General features: G+C 40.5%; 1 protein-coding gene across 1 annotated transcript in view; it reads right to left on the reverse strand.

Moving 5' to 3' along the window:
• The window catches only part of DNAJC1 (DnaJ heat shock protein family (Hsp40) member C1), a 205,241-nt gene that overhangs the window by 2,241 nt on the left and 190,909 nt on the right, over positions 1–12,091 (reverse strand). Inside the window, exons 10-11 of the mRNA XM_011364405.2 lie at positions 2,024–2,072; positions 750–1,192 (exon numbers count right to left, since the gene is read on the reverse strand). Coding sequence (XP_011362707.1) covers positions 750–1,192; positions 2,024–2,072 — 492 coding nt within the window. The remainder of the gene's footprint in view (positions 1–749; positions 1,193–2,023; positions 2,073–12,091) is intronic.

A 12,091-nucleotide genomic window follows, 5' to 3' on the forward strand; every position in this document is an offset into this window, starting at 1 on the left:
ACAGCCCCGCGCGGGCCCAGCAGAAGGCCCAGGGACACCCGTCTTCCCGCCTGAGCTGTTATTTGAGGACTATCTGCAGGTGTATTCAAGCAGATACTGAGAGCTGAAAACGGGGAGAAAAGCCTGTTACAAACAGTCAAGGCTACGGAGGGCACAATGACCCCACACATAATATGCCTCCTGGGCCTCTGGTCAACTGGGTGCTACCGCTGGGGCCAGAGTGAGTCACGCTGCAGAGCTGGTGATCGTGGCAACAGCCCCACGTGTCCCTTGGTTAAATGCTCGTCACAGCTACAGAGCTGGAGGGGCTTGTGATTTTGAGACTCCACCTCCTCACTCTAGTTGGAAGGGGCCTGCACGGTGGCGGGTGACCTGCTGCTGCTCCACTGCCCTCACGGTGACGAGGGCACCGCCCAGCCACCCCCCAGCTTCTCTCAAACTGCCGCCAGAGCAGAGCGAATGCTGCAGTGGCTGGCAGGGAACTGAGGGTGAAATTTATGATCTACGTGAGCAGTTTTCTCTGGGAAAAGCTCCCCGGGCTGAACCATGACGCGGCTTCGCCCCCCGACCTGGTGAGCGCGCACTGCCCAGGCGCCTGCCTGGGCTCCTCGTGCTGTCAGGGGACCCGACCGGCAAACGAGAGGCCGTGTGGACAGGTGCAGACAGAAGGTCATGGGTAAGAGGAGGGAACGATTAGGCAGAGCCAGCTGCGGCCACTTCCGTGGGGCTCCGGTCCCCGCCTCACCCACCTTGCTCTTAGACGGGACACATTTGGCTATTTTGTCCCAGCGGTCAGAGGATCCTTTTGGGTACTGCTGTAATGCCAGTTCCAGAAGTTTCTGCTGAGTCTGAGTCCATGGCTCCTCCGCGGTGTGGCCTCTCTCTCTCCTCTGGCTCTCCTCGTCGCTGGACGTGTTTTGTTCTGAGTTATCGAAGTCCTTCTGCCTCCTTCCGCGGAGCTTCTCCTCGGGCTCCGGCAGCCTGGCTGGCCGCCGCCGCCGCGGGCCGCTTTCGGGGGCCGTGGCCCCCCGCTCCTCGCCCTCCTGCCCGTCGCTGTCCTCCCCTTCATTGGCGTCCATGGCCCGCTCAGCACCTGCTCGCTGGGTGATGATGTCGTCCGGCAAGGCCATGACGGTCCTGACGGGCCTGGGATGCGGGGCTGTCGATCTGAGTTCGGACAGTCTGACCATTCCTGTGCGCAAGGGGAAGGGGCAAGGTCAAGCCAGGCGACAGGAGCGACAGCAGCTGCCTCCCACACGTAGACGGCGTGCGAGGCACTCTGCATACGTTATTTCACTTAATTTTCACACTGTTCTAGGAGGAGAGGTGTCACTATCCTAATTTACAGTCTCAGAGAGCATCGGGTGGGGTGGGGCCGGACCCCAGTTCTGCCTGACCCCAAGCCTGCGCCTTCCTACCGCTCTGAGGAGCAGCAGGCTACAGAGTCGGGCTGTGACCCAAGAATGCAAAGGTTTGAGAAGGAATAACCTGCGCCTTTTTAGGTAAGGCCAGCCCAGCGGTACTGATTCCGTTAGCATAACTAAAACGTGTCTGTCTGTCGGGCCAGGCCCGGCTCCCTCCTGCAGGGGACCACCGACACTTGTGGGGTCTGCTCCCTGCTTGAGTTAGAAGGTGTGGGAGGCATTTTCTCACTTCCCAGTTCCAAGAATGGAGAAGCTAACAAAATTCCAGGTAGTCTCAGAGGAAAGAATTGGAGAAATATAGATTTTTAGGAGAGCTGCCTGTTGTCTATTCTGAAGGACAACGCTGTGTGATGCAAACATTGGCTTCCCCTTGCAGCCCCCACTCCCCAATACTAGAGAAGAACAGGTTTTTATAGTTCTTTAAACTTATTAAATACATCTTAGCACCTACTGTACAGGGTTGGATTGGCTCGTTGGTGCCCGTAATTTGACTTGGTAAAACTATTATACCACTGTATTTAAAGAGTTGTTATAAATAAAAAGAGATTTGTTTTGAAGACACTGCTTTAGATTGATGCGGGCAGTGGGTGCTAACTTACCTGGGGAGCAGGCAACAGAATCCTTCAGTTGCTTGGCTTTGGTTGTCACCTGTTTCAAAATATAAAAGCAGAGAAACCTTACTTTCCACATACCTACTGTAGGTCAAGTGACCTATTTTATATAAGTTTTGTGTGAATGAACAGGGTTGAGTGAATCTTAGGCCTGGAAGGACCCTAGGTCATCAGCCCAACCCATTTATTGAAGCAACAAGGAAACCGAAGCTTGGAGAGATCATGTGGATAGTCTGGAGCAAGTCATTTAATCAGCGGCAGAGTCGGAACCAGAACTCAGGTCCCCTACTTCTAAAATTCAACGACAGTTCCACAATACCAGGCCGCCTCTTAAAATACACTAGTGCCAAAATCACTATACAAACAGGTCATGTTTTTTTAGTTACAATTTCCTGAAAGAGAACATCTTTCTTCACTGGGGAATAGTATACCAATGAGTACTATGAACAATGGAGAAATTTACGCTTATGCTAATGATGTTTTAATAATATAAAAGTCTTTGCATCTTCGAAAGAAACCCTAAGAGCATGTGAGAGTGACCCTAGAGGAGGAATTTATTTACTGGCGGAATGGGGTGGCTGGACCTGAGAACCATGACACACTGACATACAAGAGTGTGGATGCACACAGATGATTTTGTTTGGTGGCAATTATTATATTTTGTCTCTATATAAATGGTATCATATTGTGCCTCTCATTCTACAGCTTGCTATTTTTTTCATTTAACAACATCTCGGAGATCTACATCTGGATTTCCCTTCTAAAAAACAGAAAATTTACAGAGCGGAAGGTACAGATTTTAAATGTATAATTCAATGTTTTGACTAAAAAAACCCACCAAAAATCCCCCAAAACCCGTGTAACCAACATTCAAATTATAGAACATCACTATTACCTTAGAAAATTCCCTCGTGCCCCTAAGTCAAACTTTATCCCGCCATAAACAACCACTGTTCTGATTTCTATTATGTATATATTAAAATATGGGGTTAAAATGAGTTAAAAGCTTAAAAAATAGATAATTGTCCCTATGCATTTATTAAACAAGTCATCCTTTTTCCATTAATTAAAAAATGTTGACTTGATTAAAATTATTTTCAGTTGTATAAATGGTCTATTTTTCCAAACTTTATATCCTATCCCATTCATTCATGTATATTCTTGAACCAATATTTCACTGCTTTAATGAAACCTGAGGGTAAAACCTTAGAAAAGTATGATTGTGAAGAACTCTGAGTTAGGCAGTTGTGTATTCAACCCTGGTCCCACCTTTTATTCGGGGAGTAGCCTTGAGAAGTTTCCAATTCCTTTCTCTGTCTCATGCATTAATTTCTGTAATACATGGATAATACTAATACAATTTTCCTGTTAGGGATTTAAGCACTTAGCAAGATACCTGGCAGATATTAAAGGCTCAGTAAACATTACCTATTCTAATTGACATGGATCATTTATTTTCTATTCACACAAAGGGCAGAGTTAGAGGAAATATTTAAAGCTGCTTAGAAACATGCTTCAATTTTATTCCCTACCATCCTCTATCCCCCGATGACCTTGCTTCCTATTTCGTGGAAGGAAAACTGAAGTTGTCCAGCATGCACGTCCCTGACGTCCAACCGCCCAACTCAAAATGTGACCATATCATCACGTAGCTGTCCCTTGGGTTATCTCAGTTCAAAGAAAGGAATCATCTTTCCTCCTGAACCCTCCAGCAATCAATCTTCTTTGCTTTCATCTTGAACGTCTCCCTGTCCATCAGATATGTCCCATAAACCTTCGAACTTAGCTTAAGTGGTCTCTAAACACGATCTTCCTTTGAGCCGTTTCTCTTCCGCTTGGCTTTTATGACAGTGTCTCCTGGTGTCCCCTCTTTCTCTGAATGATTCTTCACTGGCCCCTCCTACGTGCTCCTGCCTCTTGCTCCCCAATGTTCCGCAACCTTCCGTCCTTGCCGATCATACGTTCTTTCCGTTTTCTCCTTTGGTATCTCGTGCCACCTGTTCAATAATACCTTAGGGAAAAAAGGATTAACGTGCATCTCTGATCCTGACCTCTACCTTGGAATGCCAGGCTGACAGGAATTGACCATCTAACACAATAGATCATGGGAGCTGAAAGGACTCCACCTATAGAACAACAAGCTTACTGTGTACCAGGCATTGTTCTAAATAAGGTGTGCATGTGTGTGCATATTCCTCACAGAAGCCATATTAGGTAGGTATATAATGATTATCCCCATTTTACAGAATCTGAGGCCCAGAAAGAATAATAACAGGCTAGTAACTGAACCCAGGCAAGTGGGTCTCCAAAACCTTTGCTCTGAATCACATAAATTCTACCTTTTAAATCCAAATCTCTTATTTCATAAATGAAGAAATAGGCCAAGTGCTCTTTCCGCTATACTACATGGCTTCCTTCGAACTACCACTAATCTTATATAGAGGTCTCCTAGCGCCACAAACTAAACAAATCCCAGACTAAACTCATCAACTTCTCTGCTTTTCTTTCCTTCCTTAACAGTACTGTTACCCCAGTCACTTAGGCTCCAAACCTGAGTCAATTTTTGAACTTTTCTCTCCCTCCCCACCCAGCTACTATGTTCTTCACAATATCAGTCCTACCTGTTCCCTTCTCTTTTAGACCCCCAACGCCCACATCAGTCCTTCATGCTCACCTGACTGAACTACTATATCTGCCTTCTAACTGGTCCCCAACTTATTTATAGTTCTTGTAGAATAGTATGCCTAAGGCAGAGTTCTGATCAAAAACCTTTGATGGGTCATCACTGACTATATCATAAAGCATTCAATTCTGAACCTGACATCAAGGAAATTCATAATCTGAAGAGCCTTTCCTGTACGTATGCTTCCTTTCAGCCGGTCCTAAACAATTAATGCTCCCTGGCCAGTCATAGATTCCCTATCCTGTACTTTAGGCCATTGTCGACGTTGTCTGAAATGATCTTCCTTTCTTTAGCAAACCTCTCTTTAAATATCTGTCCGAGCCAAACCATCCTTCCAAATACTCTCGAATGTGGCTTCCTGTCCTTGAAGGCATCCCTGATGTTCACCACAGGACTACTACCTCTGGTGACGGTTAATCCCTCTCTCCTCAATTTCTGCTACATTTTTAAAGATTTTATATTATCATATAATAAAATTTTCTCCTTACAGTTCTATGAATTTTAACAAAATTATAGATGCACGTAACCAACACCACATACAGGATATGGAACAATTCTTTTCCCCCTGCATCTGCATCTTCTTTTTTAAAAAACAAAATATTTTAGAGATTAGAGTACTACACAGATTTCTCTCATTTCATTAACAGCTTGAGATGTAATTCACATACCATACCATACCAATGGTTAATATTATTAATAACCATTGAATTGTACACTTTACTAGGTGAATTAAAGTGTACAAGTCAATGGTTATTAATATATTCAAATATGTGTAACCATCACCATAGCCAATTTTAGGACATTTTCATCACTTCAAAAAGAAACACTGCATGCTTCAGCTACCACCCCCCATCTTCCCCACCTCACTCCTCACCTCCACAACTAATTTGCCTGTCTCTATAGAATCCCATGTTCTGGGCTTTCATATGAATGGAATCATGTGGATTTTTGTGGTTGGCTTCTTTCACTTAGGGTGATGTTTTCCGGCTTCATTCAAGTTGGATTGAATGAATGAAAAAAGTGCACATCAGCACTTCTTTTTTACTGTTGAATAATATTCCAATGTATGGATTACCACATTTTGTTTATCCATCAGTAGATAACATTTTGTGTTATCTCCATCTTTGGCTATTATAATTAACAGTGCTATAAACATTTGCGTGGGCATATGTTTTCATTTATGTTGGGTATATATCTGGGAATAAAATTGTTAAGTTATATGGTAACTCTATGTTTAAATTTTTGTGGAACCGTCATACAGTTTTCCAAGATGGCTGCAGCACTTTACATTCACAGGAGCAGAGTATGAGGCTTCTGATTTCTCTAGACTTTTGCTAACACTTACTATCACTCAACTTTTTGATTCTAGCCAGCCTAGTGGGTTTTGAAGTGGTATCTGGTGTCGTTTGTGGAGGTGGTTGAGTAGTGCTCTGGTGTGGTCTGAAGATGGCCACTGAGTGTATTGGTTCTAGGCCCCTTGGGAGGGGCTCTGGTGCAGGCCAAGGTTAGCCGCTGCCTGTGTCCTGCCTGAGGCCACTTGATATGAGCTACAAAGTAATCTGCAGATGGTTGGTACTTGTGCCGGGCTTGGGGGTGTCTGGGAGAGATGGAGCTGTGAACCAAGAGCGGCTGTCACTAGTACCAGGCTTAGAGCTGCTTAGCAAGAGTTATGGGTCATGTCAAGGCCAGATGATGCTTGTCTGGGGTTTGCGAACGTTTGAGAGATTTTAGGAAAGTTCACAGCATGAGCCAAGATAGGCCATTTGTACAGAAAAGCCACTGGAAGTGGCTTGGGTGGGCTGAATCACCAACCTGTTAGCCAGGTTGATGGAGACTCATATGGCTCCTACCTGCGTGTGTAGGCTGGGCGGGAGGAGGGCCCAATAAAGGAACAATGGCTTTTGCCAGCACTTCTGTCTGGATAAAGCTGCCCCTTCACCCCTTGCCCTGAAGCCAGACAATTCAGTTCTTCCCCGTATGTCCTTGGCACCTTCCAAGCTGCTGTTCCAGCGCTGGAGCTCAGAGCGAGTGAGTCTGTCGACAAGTAAGGATGTGTGTGGGTCCTTTAAGAGGAATGCCTGTGACTCTAGCAGCCCTCTATCTCAGCAACAATCCCCACACAGCCGGAATTTGTGGGGACTTCTCTTCCTGGCACTAGAACTCTGGGATGGGGAGCTTGGTGTGGAGCTGGGACCCCTTGCTCCTCGGGGGAGATTGCTGCAGCTGGGACATCCCTCTCGATTTTTAACTGCCACACATAGGTGTGGGACCAGCCTGTTCTGCATCTCCGCCCCTTCTACCAGTCTCGAGGTGGCTTTTTCTGTATGTCCTTAGTTACAGGACTTCTGTTTAGTGAGACTTCAGTGATTCTCACTGAAGTAGTTTACTTCTGTAGCTAAGCTGAAATGATGATGTGGTAGTGGGAGGAGAGCCATAGCATTTACCTACTCTCCCATCTTGACCGAAATGCCTGCCTTTCTTCTTAATAAAGAAATTTATAGCTATAAATTTCTCTTAGCTTCACTGCCTAAGTTTTATGTCTTCATTTTCATTCATCTTTAAGAATTTTGATTCCCTGTGATTTCTTCTTTGACTCATTGGTTATTTGGGAGTAATTTCCACATATTTGTTGATTTTTCCCAATTTCATTCTGGCTACTGATTTCTAATTTTGTTCTATTGGAATCAGAGAATATACTTTGCACTATTTCTAGCCTTTTAAATGTACATGGCCTAATATAAAGCTCACTGGCCAGGGTGTTGCTGAGTACAATAGCGTGCCACTTCAGTAAAGTCATCTTCCAGTGAGCATGGTCATCAGCAAATCTATTTCTCTCCCATAGATTTAGATGACTTCAATTACATGAGTGCCAATTTACTTTTTTGAAAAGGTATACTTGACAAGTAAAATTGTAAAAAATTTAAAGTGTAAAATGTGATTTAATATATGTATATACATTGTGAAAAGATTCCCCCCAGTCAAGTTAATTAACACATCCATTACCACACATAAGTTCTCTTAAAAAAAAAAAAAAAAGGTAATGGATGTGTTAATTAACTTGACTGGGGCGAATCTTTTCACAATGTATACATATATTGTATAATTGTATAATTTCAATTATACAATAGTGTTAACACCTACAGTTGCCATGTTATACATTAGATCCTCAGACCTTGCTCATAACCTTTGACCAACCTCTCTCAATTTGGTCTATTCTCCCAGATCCAGGCAACAACTTTTCTACAATCAGTTTCTATGAGCTTGACTTTTTGGGAGCTGAACAGTATTATATATACATACCTCATTTTCTTTGTCCACTCATCTACTGACAGACACTTAGTTTCCATACCTTGGCTACTGTGAAAAACGCTAGCTGATGTGCTATTGTTTACAAAATGAATAGTTTATATAGTATGAATGGTGTTAAAATACTATATAACTATACTATATAGCATAACTATATAGTTATATAGTATAAATAAAATATAATTTTATAAAATTATAATTTCTTTCTTTCTTTCTTTTTTTTTTTTTACAAAAGTATAGATATCTGAGATTTTGCTTCCTTTGAATATATACCCAGAAGTGGAATTGCTGGATCACATGGTAGCTCTATTTTTAATTTTGAGAAACCTCCATAGTGTTTTGCATAGTGGCTATACCAATTTACATTCCCATCAACATTGCACAATGGTTCCCATTTCTCCACATCCTTGCCAGTGTGTTATCTTTTGTATTTTTGATAAAAATAACTCACTGTGGTTTTGATTTGCCTTTCTCTGATGATTAGTGATATTGACACCTTGTCATATACCTGTCGGTCATTTGCATTTCTTCTTTAGAAATATGTCTATTGAGGTCTTTTGCTCTTAAATTTTTTTTTGGCTATTGAGTTGCAGGAGTTCCTTGTATATTTTGAATATTAACCCCTTACTGCATATATGGGTTGCAATTTTATCCCCTACTTCATAGGTTGCTTTATCATTTTGTTGAGATTCTTCTGCTGTGCAAAAGCTTTTTAATGTGATGTAGTCCTACTTGTTTTTGTTTTTTGTTGCCTTTGCTTTCAGTGTCAAATAAAAAATAAAAAAATTGTTGCCAAGACTGATGTCAAGGAGCTTTACCACTTATGTTTTCTTCTAGGAGTTTTATGATTTCAGGTCTGTGTTCAAGTCTTTAATCCATTTTGAGTTAATTTTTATGTATGGTATAAGATGGTGGTTCAGTTTCATTCTTTTGCATGTAGCTGTCCAAAATATCCCACCACTATTTATTGAGGAGACGGTTCTTACCCAATAGTATATTCTTGCCTCTTCTGTCATAAATTAGTCGACTATATATATATTAATTTTGGGGCTCTCTATTCTGTTCCATTGATCTATGCGTCTGTTTGTATGCCAAATACCATACTGTTTCAATTACTATAGCTTTGTAATATAGTTTGAAATCAGAGCATATGATGCCTCCAGCTTTGTTCTTCTCAAGATTGCTTTGGCTATTTAGGGTCTTTTGTGGTTCCACACTAAATTTAGGATTGTTTGCTCTATTTCTGTGAAAAATGTCATTGGAATTTTGATAGGGATTTCATTGAATCTGTAGATCATTTTGGATAGGTAAGTATGGACATTTTAACAATATTAACTCTTCCAATCCATAAACATGGATTATGCTTCTATTTATTAAGTGTTCTCTTCGCTTTCTTTCATCATGTCTTATAGTTTTCAGTGAATAGATCCTTCACTTTTTTGGTTAAATTTATTCCTAAGTATTTTATTCTTTTCGAAGCTCTCGTAAGTGGGATTATTTTCTTAATTTCTCTTTCCAATAGCTCTTTGTTGTTTTATAGAAGCACAACTGATTTTTGTGCATTGGGTTTTTTGATCCTGCAACTTTACTGAAATAGTTTATAAGTTCTAAGTTTTTTTGTGTGGAGTCTTCAGAGTTTTCTATGTATAATATGTTATCTGCAGAACAGAGATGACATGGTCATCACCAAACCTATTTCTCTCCTAGAGAGCCTAATGACTTCAAGAGCGCGAGTGCCAATTTATTCTTGAAATGTTTAGTGTTATATTTTCTCGCATGTTCCACAATGAATTTTTCAGCTACTCATTCTGTTTTTACATCATGTGCAATTGCAGAAGTTACATTAAGACAATGTAACTTGGTGACAAGCTACCTTTAGGATTTTTTTTCTTAGATTCTTCTTGGGTGAATAGATGTATTTCTACACAGGTCTCACATACTTAAGGCTTTTCTTCTTCAGCATCTGAACAAATATTATTATGGGTTATCAGCTTGGGTAGGCTTTTGGATAACACTAGATCCACATGTGTATTAAAACTCACATGGATTATAGGACTGGGGGGAAATTTGTTTCATTACGTTCTGATTCAAAGCAGAAGACACTTTATAATCCTTCTTAATACAGTTATACCTAACTTTATCTTTAAAACTCACAAAATTGGGACCCTATGACTTAATCTGGGACATCTGGTTAGGGCTGAGTGAATGAAAGAAATTTAAAATAGGTTTTATTTCTTCTAGTGAAAATACTGATGAATGTGACAGAAAATTAAATAAGAAAAATGAAAATTATATTCTGTATGGTATTGATAGGACCAGTGGATAGTCATATGGTGGCACATTTCTAGTCAATATACAGAAGAGATTTCCAATTTTGTGAGCTATAGAAAGTGTATTCTCATATTCCTGGCATCCTCAGATAACTCAGAAAATAAATATTTACTAGAGATGACTTCAAGTCATATTTTTCAAATTCTGCCTGACCTGATGATGTCATAAGTGTTACTCATAATAAAATCATGTAACTGAAGTTAATTATTTTCATATATATTTATATTTCATTTATATTTAATTTTGGCCAACTTTCTGTTTGAATTTAGCACCCACATAACCGAGAACCACAATAACTTACAAAGGGCACTCTGTTACCTGAACATTAAATAAACCACCTGAAAAATGTTTCCAGCTGGTAGAAGGCAGTGCTGTTCATTCTTATTATTTCTCCAATATCTTTTAAAATGTTCTCTGTCTGGACAGAAAAATACAAGTAATAATAATGTTCCTCTTAACCATTTAAAAAAGGCTTTCCATTAACTTCCTGATTACCGCTATCAGTAGTTTAGATGGCCATTTACTGGGAGAAAATACTTCTGCTAGCAGATAATAGTGTAGCTCTGCAGATATTGTTAGTCCATCAATGAGATACTGTAACAACACAACATATATTCGTCCATCTACCTCTTTTTAAAATGGTTTCCCCAAATTTTTAGCACAAGGGAGCAATTTTAAATTACATTAACAATTATTAGCAGCTGCTCAAGGGTCACCCGTTTGTTGACTGGCTGCATCTGTAAGCGCTGCATTAGTAAAAAGGAGTTAAACAAATCAGAGTAATAAAATAAATCTCTACTTAAAGTATGATGCTATTACCAGACCATAGATTATAATGTGAGTTAAACCAGTTCCTTCATGAATAAAATCATCCCTAGTATTCAAAGTGCATGTGATTGTAACTAGTAAATTAGATCTGGCTTTCAAAGTAAATACTATCTTCTTGAGGTAAGATACAGGGTTCTGATAAATGAGAACAAATTACAAACTCAGTATATTAGTAATACATGACACTAAGGTCCAGAAAAAAATATGAGAACGTTAAATAGGAGATATATAATACAGAAAAGCTTTCAAGTAATCATGCAAGTATGCTTTGCTTGAATGAGTCAATAAAGATGAGCAGTGTTTAGTAGAGTTTAATCAGACCTTGAATATTTCTGTGGTTCAACTATTCAAGGGGCATATGGGAAAGCAACGGTTTATGCAGCTACTCAGAAGTAAAGCCACATTAACTGGCCAGTATCTTGGGACAGTCAATACCTTGCTCTCCAATTTATCCCTCTTTGGCCAGCACCTCAGAAAACCAAGGTATTTCACTTGGAAGGTATTATTTGATCAAGGTATGCAAACAATAGTGCTGCCTTATGTGCAGGGTTCAAAATCAAATTCTTGCTAAACCAAGAGGGCAATGTGGCTTTACTAAGAGTCAGAGGATCTTGATTCTAGTCCTGGCCTGTGATTAACTAGCTTTGCAGCCTTGAACAAATCCTTTATCTCTTTCTAGAACTCATATCTGCAATAAGTGATTATTACAGTGGTTTACAACTGTGTAACAATTCATATTAACAAAATATTTGTGTATTGTTATCACATTTCATCCCCCGACTATCCTGGGAAATTCATATCACAGATGAAGAAACTGTTGCTCAGAGTGATTTGATGACATGAAAGTAATATAGCCCATAAATGGTGGAGTTAGGGCACCAAAACCAGGCTCCCTTTTAAATTCTGTT

Source organism: Pteropus vampyrus, unplaced genomic scaffold (assembly GCF_000151845.1).
Source record: "Pteropus vampyrus isolate Shadow unplaced genomic scaffold, Pvam_2.0 Scaffold96, whole genome shotgun sequence".
Lineage (NCBI taxonomy): Eukaryota > Metazoa > Chordata > Mammalia > Chiroptera > Pteropodidae > Pteropus > Pteropus vampyrus.